Source organism: Pleurodeles waltl, chromosome 8 (assembly GCF_031143425.1).
Source record: "Pleurodeles waltl isolate 20211129_DDA chromosome 8, aPleWal1.hap1.20221129, whole genome shotgun sequence".
NCBI lineage: Eukaryota > Metazoa > Chordata > Amphibia > Caudata > Salamandridae > Pleurodeles > Pleurodeles waltl.
This window is the reverse complement of record NC_090447.1, coordinates 152336917-152351923: the sequence shown is the minus strand read 5'-3', so window position 1 is coordinate 152351923 and position 15007 is coordinate 152336917. Positions and strand designations below refer to the sequence as shown.

The window sequence follows — 15007 nt, the reverse complement described above, 5'->3', positions numbered from 1 at the left end:
TACTGATGCTGACTTGACTGAGAAGTGTGCTGGGACCCTGCTAACCAGGCCCCAGCACCAGTGTTCTTTCACCTAAAATGTACCATTGTTTCCACAATTGGCACACCCCTGGCACACAGATAAGTCCCTTGTAAAAGGTACCAGTGGTACCAAGGGCCCTGTGACCAGTTAAGGTCCCTAAGGGCTGCAGCATGTGTTGTGCCACCCTTAAAGACCCCTCACCTAACACATGCACACTGCCATTGCAGACTTTGTGTTGGTGGGGAGAAAAAGGCAAAGTCGACATGGCATCCCCCTCAGGGTGCCATGCACACAAAATACTGCCTGTGGCATAGGTAAGTCACCCCTCTAGCAGGCCGTACAGCCCTAAGGCAGGGTGAACCATACCACAGGTGAGGGCATAGCTGCATGAGCAATATGCCCCTACAGTGTCTAAGTCCATTCTTAGACATTGTAAGTACAGTGTGGCCATATTAAGTATATGGTCTGGGAGTTTGTCAAAAACAAACTCCACAGCTCCATAATGGCTACACTGAATACTGGGAAGTTTGGTATCAAACGTCTCAGAATAATAAACCCACACTGATGCCAGTGTTGGATTTATTAAAAAATGCACACAGAGGGCATCTTAGAGATGCCCCTGTATTTTACCCAATTGTTCAGTGCAGGACTGACTGGTCTGTGCCAGCCTGCTGCTGAGAGATGAGCTTCTGACCCCATGTGGTGAGGTCCTTTGTGCTCTCTGAGGACAGAAACAAAAGCCTGCTCTGGGTGGAGGTGCTTCACACCTCCCCCGTGCAGGAACTGTAACACCTAGCACTGAGCCTCAAAGGCTCAGGCTTCGTGTTACAATGCCCCAGGGCACTCCAGTTAGTGGAGATGCCCGCCCCCTGGACGCAGCCCCCACTTTTGGCGGCAAGTCCAGTAGAGATAATGAGAAAAACAAGGAGGAGTCACCCACTAGTCAGGCCAGCCCCTAAGGTGTCCAGAGCTGAGGTGACCCCTGCCTTTAGAAATCCTCCAGCTTGATTTTGGAGGATTCCCCCAATAGGAATAGGGATGTGCCCCCTTCCCCTCAGGGAGGAGGCACAAAGAGGGTGTAGCCACCCTCAAGGACAGTAGCCATTGGCTACTGTCCTCCCAGAACTAAACACCCCCCTAAATTCAGTATTTAGGAGCCCCCAGAACCTAGGAAACTAGATTCCTGCAACCTGAAGACGAAGAAGGACTACTGACCTGAAGCCCTGAAGAGAAGACGGAGACACCAACTGCTTTGGCCCCAGCCCTACCGGCCTGTCTCCCCACTTCAAGAAAAACTGCAACAGCGACGCGTCCCCCAGGGTACAGCGACCTCTGAAGCCTCAGAGGACTACCCTGCATCTAAAAGGACCAAGAACTCCCGAGGACAGCGGCCCTGTTCCAAAGAAACTGCAAATTTGCAACAAAGAAGCAACTTTTAAAAACCACACGTTTCCCGCCGGAAGCGTGAGACTTTCCACTCTGCACCCGATGCCCCCGGCTCGACCTGCGGAAAACGAACACTACAGGGAGGACTCCCTGGCAACTGCGACCCTGTGAGTAGCCAGAGTTGACCCCCCTGGTCCCCCCCAGCGACGCCAGCAGAGGAAATCCAGAGGCTCCCCCTAACCGCGACTGCCTGCTTCAAAGAACCCGACACCTGGTAAAGACACTGCACCCGCAGCCCCCAGGACCTGAAGGATCCGACCTCCAGTGCAGAAGTGACCCCCTGGTGGCCCTCTTCCTTGCCCACGTGGTGGCTACCCCGAGGAGCACCCCCCCTTGCCTGCCTGCATCGCTGAAGAGACCCCTGGGTCTCCCATTGAAACCTATTGCAAACCCGATGCCAGTTTGCACTCTGCACCCGGTAGCCCCTGTGCCGCTGAGGGTGTACTTTTTGTGCTGACTTGTGTGTCCCCCGGTGCCCTACAAAACCCCCCTGGTCTGCCCTCCGAAGTCGCGGGTACTTACCTGCTGGCAGACTGGAACCGGGGCACCCCCTTCTCCATTGAAGCCTATGCGTTTTGGGCACCACTTTGACCTCTGCACCTGACCGGCCCTGAGCTGCTGGTGTGGTAACGTTGGGGTTGCCCTGAACCCCCAACAGTGGGCTACATTGGATCCAACTTTGAACCCTGTAAGTTCTTTACTTACCTGAAAAACTAACAAATACTTACCTCCCCAGGAACTGTCGAATTTTGCAGTGTCCATTTTTAGAATAGCTTATTGCCATTTTTGCCAAAACTGTACATGATATTGTGTTGATTCAAAGTTCCTAAGATACCTGAGTGAAATACCTTTCATTTGAAGTATTACTTGTAAATCTTGAACCTGTGGTTCTTAAAATAAACTAAGAAAATATGTTTTTCTATATACAAACCTATTGGCCTGGAATTGTCTGAGTGTTTGTTCCTCATTTATTGCCTGTGTGTGTACAACAAATGCTTAACACTACCCTCTGATAAGCCTACTGCTCGACCACACTAGCACAAAATAGAGCATTAGAATTATCTCTTTTTGCCACTATCTTACCTCTAAGGGGAACCCTTGGACTCTGGGCATGCTATTTCTTACTTTGAAATAGTGCATACAGAGCCAACTTCCTACACCTTTCATTTGAGCTAATGCACTAATTTATAAGCATTGTACCCCTCTCCTTCTGTGACTCTCTGCACAATATAATGTAGGTGTTTTGCAGGACACATCCTTGTTAGAAATGGAGTGTCCAGTTGGGAAGTAGTTTTCACCCTGTCCAAGTAGGGAACCTCACTCTAGTTTGGGAAAGGGAGTCACACAGCTAAGATAACCTATGCTTACCCCTTTGGTAGCTTGGCTCAAGCAGTTAGGCTTCTTAGAGGCAATGTGTAAAATATTTACACACACACACACACACACACTCACTCACTCACTCACTCTCTCTCTCTCTCTCTCTCTCTCTCCACACACACTCTCTCTCTCTCTCTCTCTCTCCACACTCTCTCTCTCTCTCTCCACACTCTCTCTCTCTCTCTCCACACTCTCTCTCTCTCTCTCCACACACACACTCTCTCTCTCTCCACACACACTCTCTCTCTCTCCACACACACACTCTCTCTCTCCACACACACACACTCTCTCCACACACACACACACACACTCTCCACACACACACACACAAACACTCTCCACACACACACTCTCCACACTAGTTTAGAAAAATATCCCATATTTATCCAAGTAAAACAGGACCAAAACGACAAAAATCCACAAGTAAAGATACACATTTTCAAAGATTAAATGTAGTCTAGCACTTAGAAAAACAGTCTTGATGGAATCGCTTCCAACAGTCTGGCGCCCACCCGCAAGGGAGCACAACCATCCATAGTGATGTATAGACCTTGGATAAAGTACCTTGGATAAAATGAGGAAACAAATACATTACATGGAATAGGGAAGGTGAGGCATCGCTGGAACTGGTACAGCATCAGTTCCTTACTGCCACCGGGAGGGGAGGTGTTGGTTCCTTGCTGTTAGGCAAATGGAGGTGAGGCTTTGGTTTTTAATGGTTGCACAGGAGATGATGCTGCACTGCCAGTGAGGCATTGATTCCTTACGACAAGGAGTGGTCCATGAATCCAGCCGGTCAAGATGAGAGGTGTCAAATTTGCAGTGTCACGATCACACCACAGGGCCACAGGTACTGCGGCATAGTCTGGTGCCACGGATGTCGGTGACATGACACTCTGGACTCACTGGACTCACGCTGTGGCACGACTTCGGAGGCTCTGCAGCAGTGTTCAGGCCTGTGTTGTCCTCATGGTCATTGCACTCAGAGGGGCCCACAGGCTCCGTTGCAGGTATTGGCAGCGGGTCGGAGAGCAAGGCCAGCTCTAAAGTCGCTCTGGAAGTCGATATACTAGTTTCTTCCTTGTACCAGAACTCGCTACCAAGGGCCCAGGAACTGGGTTTGGCACCACTTAACAAGTCGGGACTCTCAGCAAGGGAGCCCAGGCACTGGCAGGTGAAGTCTTTGATGTCCCTGAAACTTCTTAACAGGAGGCAAGCTCAGTCCAAGCCCTTGGAGAACCTTTGGAAGCAGGATGTAGAAAGCCAAGCCCAGTCCTTTCACTCCCAGGACAGAATCAGCAAACAGCAGACCAGCACAACAAAGCAACAGGCAGAGTGGTAGTCCCTCCTACAGCATCCAGCTCTTCTTCCTGGCAGAATTTCCAAAATGCAGAAGGATTCTAATTAGGCGATTTCAGAGGTCCAGTACCTATACCCATTTCTGTCTTTGGAGCATGCAACTTCAAAGAGAAGTCTTTGTAGTGGACAAGACCCTGCCTTTCCTTGCCCTGGCCTCTGACACACTCCAGGGGGTTGGAGATTGCTTTGTGTGAGAAGAGGCACAGCCCTATTCAGGTACAAGTGTCAGCTCCTCCCACCACTCTGGCTCAGGATGATCCATCAGTCTGGTGATGGGCCATCATGATATGTAGGGCACACCTCAGCTGCTTTTGTGTAGCTGTCTGGAGTGAATGCACAATCAGCCCAACTGTCATCCTGACCCTGATGTGTGTGCAGCAAACAGGCAGAGGCACAGAATGGTTAAGCAATAAAATGTCCATTTTCTAAAACTTGCATTTTTAAAACCCACAATTAAAAAACAAAATACAACTTCACCAAATTATGTATTTTTAAACTGTGAGTTCAGAGACCCTAAACTCCACATCTCCATCTGCTCCCAATGGGAAATTACACTTAAAAGATATTTCAAGGCAATCCCTGTGTTACCCTATGGGAGAGATAGGCCTTGTAATAGTGAAAACAGAGTTTAACAGCATTTCACTATCAGGACATGTAAAGCACACCAGTACATGTCCTACCTTTTAAATACACTGCACCTTGCCCATGGTACAGTCTTGGGCCAACTTTAGGGGTGACTTACATGTAGTAAAAAGGGAAGGTTTAGGCCTAGCAAGTGGGTGCACTTGCCAGGTCAAAATGGCAGTTCAAACCTGCACACACAGACACTGCAGTGACCGGTCTAAGAAATGTTTACAGGGCTACTCGTGTGGGCGGCACAATCAGTGCTGCAGGTCCACTAGTAGCATTTGATTTACAGTCCCTGAGCACACATAGTGTACATTACTAAGGACTTACTAGTAAATCAGATGGGCCAGTCCTGGATAAACCAATCACCAATAAAGCTTAGACAGGGAGCAATTGCACTTTAGCACTGGTCAGTAGTGGTAAAGTGCAGAGAGTCCTAAAGCTAGCAAAAACGAAATTCAGCACAGAATCAAAAACAGGAGGGCAGAAGCATAAAGACTGTGGAAACCACGCCATCGAAATCTACCGTTCCCCCACCCACCACAGACCAAACCACTCATAAGTCAAATTCAGTACAGGATCATATTTTGGATGAAGGAGTCTGGCTTGTAAAATGCCAGCTGCCTCCTCAGTGTGGTAGATAGTACCCTAACCATGTCCTTCGTCAATTCAAAGTAGAATGATTCATTTCTTCACCTCGCAAGGATGTTCCAGACGGTGCAAGAATTCCTCTTAGTGTACTCCTCAATGCATGGAACAAGGAATTTTAGTGCTGACTAGCATTTGCCTGCATTTTTTTTTTTACATTTTAATTTGGGGTAGGTGGATGCAAAGCCAGCAGAAACTGATGGAACTGTCTGAAGTTTCACATCCACTTACTGCACAATAAAAAATCGAGGATGTCGCGCATCCCCAGTACTGGTACACGAACATCCTTCTGCTTTCAGTATACTTTCCATTCCTGTTCAAAGGGATCACAATACTCCTCAAAAAAACCTGTGATACAGGTTCATCAAGTCCCAAACGCCCTTCATCTGACCGCTTGCTCATGAATAGCTGCTTTGTGGTCTTTCAGCATACTTAATTAGTGCAGTAGTGTCTTTAAAGTTGCAGTGGTACCTTACACAGTTCATCAAAGTGGGAAAGATTTGATATATGTGCAGTGATAAATCTGTAGAATCCTTGGATGCTTTTTGTCTCGCCTTATTAAATGATCGTGGTTGGGGCTCATTCACTGCTTCCCTCCAGTAATACAGACTGCTGTACTCAGTCAGTTGGGTACAGTTCTTTTGACGATCATTTGCCCTCAGTTCAGGCAAATACAGAACAACTTTCGTGGGCCACTTGATTCTGTGCCAAAATTAGACCGTTCCTCTGTCAGGAAGGCACTGCGATAGATACAATAAAATGTTCTTACTTGTGAAAATGTTCCTTTCCGTTCCGTTCCATTCCATTAAAATGTTCACTTTTATCGGGTTTCCTTAAAATGATAAGCAATCCTTGTTAACTACTGTGTTGTCCTCCTTATGGCCATCTCATCGCCAGTGTTATGAAGAATCTGTCTTTTTCCAGTAGATTTGTAGTTTATTAGATGAGGTCGAATATTCCAACATTAGGATGTTTGCTCATCAGTAGAGCCCCCAGTCTGCAACTGACAAGCCGCAGAACTTTGCCAGTCAGAAGACTGTGAGCATCCCTGGCATGAGCTAACAGTTCAATTTAAGAGGTGGCCCTTCAGCAAGTATCACAGCCAGGCGGTCAATCAAGGAGCAATTATTTCTGGTGTGGGGGGGTGGGGGGGGTGGTGGTGAGTGGGGGTTGGAGGCATAGGGGGGCGGAAGGTGTGCGCGCACAATTCTATTTCAGTGGCAGTACCCCCCTCCCCCTTCCCTTCTCTTCTTTTACTGTTTGCCAGTCCTGATAAAGCTTGCTATTTGGACAAAGTAAATGCTGAAAAAATGAATATGTCTTACCTGTATTCACAGTGGTCAAGGGTTGCCATCTTTAATAGGTTCTCATGCTGCCTGGTCACCTTTGCTTGAGCCTCATGAATGCATGTAATATTGCTTTTGTTTTTAATGTGGCGGGGATTTCCAGCCTGACAGTGGGGAGTGTTTCAAGCATTTGAATCGATAACACACTCTACTTCTAGAGAACTTTAGCTGCAACTATTTCATAGGAATGGTCGACTGTTGGTGGCACACAGTGTAACAGATCACTGCTGATTTATATCCTTTTGAAACCATGGCTTATAATATAGTTAGTGTACTTGCTCTTTAGTTAAATTAATCTGTATTATTTTGGATCTGAGACTCCAGTCAGGTACCTCACATTCTTACTTGACACAACGTATAATTATTCTTATTACAGCAAAGAAAAAACCCATTTAATGACCCCACCTTAGAGGTTGGCTTTGAGTTAAATACGGAAAACCATATATCGGAAAATGGTTCGGCACATTTGTATGATCTGGCTGAGAAGGGTAAGTGTTTTTAACTAGCTATCTCGTGATTGGTGCAAAGGGCCAGCGGTTTGTTTTCTTGTACTGTGGAAGAATGATGCCTGGCTTTTAGCTAACAATCCTGCTTGCCACCTAAAGTTGGCACTGCCTAAGCTACTGGAAGCTGCTGTCGCCTGACTACTGCATGCCTTTGAATATGTGCATACTCACAACTTGCAAAGTGGTTTGTCTGTGTCACTCCTGTCTTTTTATTTTTAAAGCCATCTCACATGTCTAAATTGAGGGCAGACTTTACACTACATGTTAGTGGAACAAAACTAGTGGCAGGAGATCTTGGAGCAGAGCCTCATTTGTGAGGCTAAACTTGCCGACAGATGTTTATGCACTACCTCACGCTGTAGCTTTCCAGAATGATACAATGGTTTGAACACTGAGACCATTTTCTGGCTTTTGTGAATCCTAATGAGGTTGCCATTGGCTCCGTTTTTCTGGCCATAGGCATGGCTGTCTTTTTTTTTTTTTTTAAAGAACATTTGATTGCTGAGCCTGGGCCTATCTGCTGTAGCTGCCGCTGTCACTGTATTCTGTATTTTGCCATTCACTAGAAACACGAATAATCTTGATTCATGGTGCCAGGACACAATTTCTGAGATAACATGGACCTGTGGCTGTCTCTGATCCTCCCAACCAGAGTGACCACACGGCCACTTAGTTTGGAATGCTTCTGCCGGGACCCTTTGGCTAATTCCAATGAGTAGATCCCATGGAGATAGATTTCAGTCACTGAGGGTTCCTCTTGCCACAGTAGCACCACACCATTACTATTACTACATAAAACATGTTACTCTTATTAAGTAAATATGCCATGCCGTAGGAAATACTGATGCCCAAGGTAAGCTCCATATAATTTCCACGCTCCGTGATTAAAATATGCCCAGATGTGCAAATTGGAATATCTCCTGTAATTAAGTAATAAATCAATTTTTTTTCACTCTCTCCCATACTCGGTTCCTTCACTGGGTATTCAGCCTTTCCATAAGATTAGTTTCTAATGCACAATTATTTTTCAGCTAACAAAGTTTAGGTGTCCAAAAACTGTTCTTGATCCCAACTCTCAGAGCAAGATTACTCTAGGGACTTTAAATCTCCTGTGTTCCCAATTAAGTTTCATTCTCACCTTGAAATCAATGTTCCAATCCCGGCTCATTTGGCAAGGTTCAGGACGTTCGCACTGAAAAGTCCCTGAGCTGGTCCATTGTCCAGTACTTCTTCTACACTGCAAACAGCATTGACTAGTGGTTGAAACTGGCCCTGGTCTCTTTTTATGGAAACGTGGTGACCGGAAGGGGTCGGGTTTTTGTGGGAACTTTTAACTCCTGCAACACGGCCACCGAAACACTCAGAGGACCTTTCCATAAACTGTGCCCAGAGATTTACAGCAGTGCAAACCTCCTGGATCTAGGGCCAACGTGCGTTAGGGCAGCCCCCCCCCCACTACCAGTGGGTCTTTACCATTCATGTACTGAGTTCAAGGGCTTGTCACCATAACAAATTGTCGTGTGTCTGTCTGGTGCGGGCGTGGCCGAAGTCCAGGCAAGTTGTTAAGTACGCTCCTGATGCAGCGATTGAGCCCTCGAGGCACTTCTGATAGCTTCATGTAAAGGAGTAGAATAAAGGACTATAGTATTCTCCATGGTGGCAAGGTGGCATCCAACAGTTAAGAACAGTGTTGTCTCCAACCTTGTTCAGAATGTTCAGTTCGATATTTCACTGGTTAAAATTCTTACTTCATGATTAAGGAATCTTTTCTCTATAGAGTATTCATGTGCAGTTTCCCCTCGAGCATTAGAGGGCACTGGACAATCCCATATGTCAAGCCAAAAGAGCAACACCAACTCTACAATGGTAAATGCTTCATGCCCAGAAAGTAATGAAAAAAGTGCACAGCATCACTTGACACCTGCAGTAATAACTACTTGAACTCTGTAGCACTCTTACATCTGTAATTTGAGCCACTTGTTGGAGATCTGCCTCTATATATTACATCTGCTATCTTAAAGCGGGCCTTTTCGAGATGGGAAAGAGATAACTTTGCAGTTGAGTGCAACCTTCTTTTAGCACTACCTCGATTTAAGAAAATGGCGCAATTTAAAATGGATCAGAGTTACCACCATGTTATGCTGATCCCCTTCCTTCACAACCCCAAGGGCTAGCAGGTTATCCATAACCTGGTGAATATAGGACAAACAGAGGAAGATGCGTTTTTGGAATTGTGCACAAAGAAAGCATGAACTAGCGAAAGGACATACCCTTTTATCACATCCAGAACCTGTTACATTGAAATGAATGGTCCATCACAGTTGGAAACCATGAAATCTCCAGCCTCTGGCAATGGTGGTCTGAAGCCTTGTAATATACCAGTCTTTCTTGGTCATACTCTTATTCACTTTGCATTTGTTTCACCTCCTAAGAGACTTTTTCATGAAATCATTTCCTTGAGCAATCTCTTTGTTACTGTATAAGAAAGATAAGAAAGTCTGTCTTCAAATAGAAAGGAAAAAAAACGCCTTCACTGTTTCTCTTTGCCGTGATCCAGATGGGAATTAGAAATACTTGGACAGAAAGAATGACCTGGAATCTGTAAATGCCTAAGCTTACTTAGGAACTCATTGCCACGTGCCTGCAACGTCAGCTGAGAACATCGGAATGTTGGGAGCTCAGTCGAAGATGAAGAATTGATTCTGGGCCCCTAGTGGCTGGCACAGATGTCCTGCTGCAACATTCGAGTTGTTGTCTTTCAGTGTTCTAATTGCTTTATAGTTCTTCAGCCTCAGGCTTTAGCAGTTGTTAAGGGCCTCATCCTTCGGCTCGGTCCAGTAGTTCTGGTTTGGGCTTTTAACAAACTGATATTGCACTTGGCAGAAGGCTGTAACACTTATGTAGTGGCCCCCTCCCCCCTTGATTCAGAACGATTCTGAAGATGCAGCCAGGTGTAAAGTTTGCCCTCGCGCTATACTTTCTAAATGCCCAAATTCTCAAAGGTCTTGTACACCAGTTCTTTTTTCAGATGAAACTTCAGTTTTTTTGTAATGCTTGACAACGGTTAAGTGTTTCATGTTATTGTCCTGCTCTTCTGCTCACGGACTCCGAAGATGTAGCATTTTTAAAAATAAGCTCCGGATGCCCTGATGGTTTGTTCAAGAGCTACTGTCTGTGTACGGACTGTGCTGTTTCCATGCTCTGACTGTGCCTTGTTTCCATGCTCTGACTGTGCCTTGTTTCCCAGTATCTATGTCACAAATCGTCAAGCTATATCCCAAATTCTTGTAGTCACAGACATAAGCAAAGATGAGATTGCAGGATTTCCCCACTTATTGGGCCACTGGGTACTCCTAGGTAAGGGGTCTCCAACCTTGTCTGTAATAAGAGCTACTCATTTTCAATAAAAATATTCCCGACTCACTAATAATATTGATGTTGTGACCACATCATACAGTATAAAATTAGTGACCACCCTATGCAAGATTACCAGCAGTGAACACATCAGTGCATCTTGCAGGCTTGCCTGCAGTAAAGTAAAACGGCTTTGTCAATGTGAAATACACATATATGAGTAATACGATATCTATAGCTGGCACCAGGGCAATAATGTTAATAATGTTTTCCACCAACATCCCATCGTTTATCAATGAAATATCTGCTCTAAATATTTCTCCAAACATAAGCTAATGAGGTCTGAAAATACATAAACTTTTATTTTGAAGACACAGTTTAACATTTTGGTATACATTTATTGATTCAGCCAAACAAAAGCTTTAAATGAAGCAGGCTGGGCTACACACAAGAGAGCTACTTATACGTAGCTGTTGGCCTCAAAGTAGCTCAGTAGCTATTCTTTGGAGAAGCCAGTCTTGGGCCCGATTTAGAGTTTTGAGGATGGGATTCTCCGTCACAAACATAACGGATGTCCTGTCTGCTGCATTACTATCTCCTTAAGCTATAATGCGATCGTAATACGGCGAATGGGATAGCGGTCACATTAGTGATGGAGTAACCCCTTCTGCCAACCTCTAAACAAGGCCCTTCCTTAGACAGATACTTTGCCTCACAAGCCTGCTCGATTTTCTGGGTAGCTCGGTCAAGCAGTCAAGGCCTCCCTCGAAGTAAGTGGCTTGAAGATTGAGTCAAGATGCAGGACTTTGCAGTAAAGATGAGACTGTCTAGTCAGAGGTGATTTATTATGGAAAAGAACAATATTTTCATTACGCAGTCACAGTAGTGAGCAAACAATGAAAAGCACATAAATCAGTTGAGCAAGTCTACCACAGTGCAATATAGTTGCAGCAGTGGGCCCCCTAATTACAGCTCATACATTTTGCATTCAGTATCTGCTTGAGAACATGGTGGTGCTGCTTATGAAACAAAAAAATAACTTGGAAAATTGTAATTTCTTGCCAAATCAGGGAGCATTTCTACACGCTGACTACTCGTGCTAAACTATTGTGAACTTTGAATAGATTAAGCAATAACATTCATACAACCTGTAAGGGAACATAACTGGACCCTACACCAGTAATATAAAATGCATCTGAGTGCAGTGGTCACAATTTTGGAACCACACAGTTTGGTGTTTAGTTCAGCCAGCCATTTGAAGAATTGATATCAAACTACTAGTGACTATAAGAAGGCAGACATATTTGCTGATGGATTTGGTGGCTGTCTGACCCAGAGGAGCAATCACAGTTTGAGCCCACATATCCAAGGGTGCACTGTAGAACCACACATTCCCTCTTGTACATATCTGAATGGCATACTCCTGCGCAGATGGGAGTTTCATGGGCAGCCCACCTTTGCTTTCTTGGTGCACTGTTGCCATGCCTCTGGACACCTTGGGCTGTACTAATGGCTTCCGTAAAGACAAGATCAGCCGCACATTTCATCAAGCGAATCATATACTGCGGTGCCAGGCTGCCTGATTTAAGAGACCTTAACACTCTTGGAGAAAGATGCAATAGAACTGAAGCCAAGGCGTCAATAGAATAAAATAGCTTTCTTGTGCTATTTCGTTAACAAGAAGAAAGTTTCAAAACAATATTTCCAACCCATTTGAATTTGAAAAAAGTAAAAACAAAAATGTGAATAAAGAGGAATTTTCAGGGTGCTGGTGCTCTACAATTTTTTTCCTTATCCTCTCCAGGACATTTGGATGTACGCTTTAGATTTGTAAGATTTTGTTTTTCATGTACTCAGTAGGCCAGAAAGCCCTATGAATACAAAGTTTTTCCTTTTGGAATGAAGTCCACTTCTAAGGCTTTTTCAAAAGTTGTGGCAGTAGTGACAGCATATCTACAAAGGAAGGGCATGTTTATTTTTCCCTACAGGATATCTGGTTCGTCAAGGCTTCTTCTTGTCCCAAGCTTCTTCAGGACTTACAGCTGATCTACTTTGCAAGGTAGGTCTTCAAATGAGTATTACGGAGTCAACATTAGTTCCACACAAACATGTCTCTTTCACAAGGCTGATTTCTTTCCATTCATCAGAAATGGCTGTACAACTCAAAATAGTACAGTACCCTTCAGTTCACTGAGTGTCACCTCTTCTAAGATGAATGGCCTTGTGGATCTCTGTAGCCTTGGATGTTTGATTACCCAGGGGACCTCTGTAAGCATTTTTGGAGGTTCAGTGTTGCTAAATGTCAGGGTATTGAGATGAAAAGGTACACTGGTGGTGTCATGGCCACCAGCCCTTGAAATGGCGGTGTAAGAGGAGAAATCTTCTGACTAGATAGAGTACCCTCCCATCTTGTGATTTCTCTCTCAAACTGTGGTGACAAATGAGAAGGCGTGCTCATATGGGCTATCTTACTACTCAGTGGCCATGGTATTTAACAAAGAAAAGAAGCCACTTCATCATACTGGAGCTGAGGATTGTTCACCTTGTGTTTCAGACCACTGATCAAGCTTGGGTCCTTTCTGCTTCAGGAGGACAATATGTCAGCTATGTTCTTTCTAAACAAGCAAGGGGGTATAAAGTCCAGGATACTTTCCAAGGAGGATCAAATAATTTTGCACTGGATGATTGAATTCATTAAGTTGTCCTATGTTACAACAAAACAAGTAGGTTCTTAACAACATGTTGACAGACATCTTCTCTCGCTCGAAGCATCCAAAAATAAACTTGTTCACTACAGAACAAAACAGAAGATGCCCAGTCTATACCTCCTCATTTCCAGAACCTCGTCCATGGAAGAATGCACTCTTGAAAAGTTGGTCATGAGAATCTGTCTATGCTTTTCCTTCTATCCTCTTCCTTTGCAAGGTGACTAACTAGTTGAGATTCAACAGTGCAAAGATGATACTTATTGTTTTGGACTGGCCTAGTCAGTGGTGGTATCCTGACCTTCTTCAATTGTCCTTTTTGCCACACAACAAACATCCAGTGAGGTTAGTTCTGCTGTCGAAGATGTCACACAGTATCTTTCTTCCCATCTAACCATTGCTAAACTGGACTTTCTGGCTCCTAAGGTCCTACAGACGGTTGCTTTGAAGTCACATGATGGCTGCATTGCCATTCTGAGGAAATCGAAGCAACCTTTTACTAGGTTGTCTTATTCAAATGGAAGAGGTTCTACATATATTGTATCAATAGGCAAGTGGGTCAAGAACATGGCAAAAAGAGATATTATCTTACCTTCTTCATGTGGCAAAGTTTGGTTTACAATTTACTTCTATTAGTGTGCATTGGCTAAAATCAATGCTTATCAGTCTGCTTCTCAAGCATCTTTCTTCAATGATCAGTAATTAAACATTTTTCTGGATGGTACTTAAGTGTTTTCCCAGTTGGAAGACACCCTCCTCCATGGGAATTGCATGTAGCTCTCTCCAAAGAGGGTGAGTAAGCTTCTGGCCTTTTGTATTGAAGAACCTTACATGGTTTGTCATTGTAATAAAATGTTACCAAGAACTCACCCTTCATTTATTTCTAAAGATATTCCAGGTTTTCACATAAACCAGATTGTGTCTATGCTATTGTTTTCTCATATCTAAGGTCCTTAACAAAGAGGTCTTTGCATGTAAATAGGGAATTACGATACTATTTGGACAAGACTAAAGAGTTTTTTTTTTTTAGTTAAAGAACTCTTTGTTAATTATGGTGTGGTCCAGCCGATCTAGCCTCATTTAAAAGGCAAATAGTTTCTTGCATCATTATGTGTTATGTGAAAGCTAATCGATCCTTGCCAAGTAGTCCTAGAGTCCCTTATGTTGCGGCTCTTCCTGGAATTTCCTCATTCCTAAAATCTGCTAGACAGGCACTTGGCAATTGGTCCATACATTTGCTTAGTGTTATTGCTGGGATTCTGACTCAAGGATGGATATATTGGTGGGTCAGACTTCTCTTCATAACTAGTTTGGCTACCCAGAAAATTGAGGAGGCTTGTGAGGCAAAGTATCTGCCTAAGGGCCTAATTTCGAGTTTGGTGGAGGGGGTTACTCCATCACAAATGTGACGGATATCCTGTTTGTTGTACTACAATTTCATTATAGCCTATGGAGATTGTAATACTGCGGCCGTTGTGTTACGCTGCACTGTGAGCCTGCACACCAAGATGTACCTAAATCTGGGGGTGGGGGGATAAGCACTCCTCCTTAACCCCAGAGTCCCCCCCCCATGGACGCCCACGGCTGTAGGTCTCTTCTCTACATGCATAATAATAAT

General features: G+C 44.5%; 1 protein-coding gene across 19 annotated transcripts in view; it reads left to right on the top strand.

Annotated features, from left to right (window-relative positions):
• The window catches only part of SYTL2 (synaptotagmin like 2), a 389039-nt gene that overhangs the window by 236335 nt on the left and 137697 nt on the right, over window positions 1–15007 (top strand). For all 19 annotated transcript variants that reach the window (XM_069203964.1, XM_069203962.1, XM_069203967.1 and 16 more), the window contains one exon: window positions 7201–7312. In XM_069203964.1, coding sequence (XP_069060065.1) covers window positions 7201–7312 — 112 coding nt within the window. The remainder of the gene's footprint in view (window positions 1–7200; window positions 7313–15007) is intronic.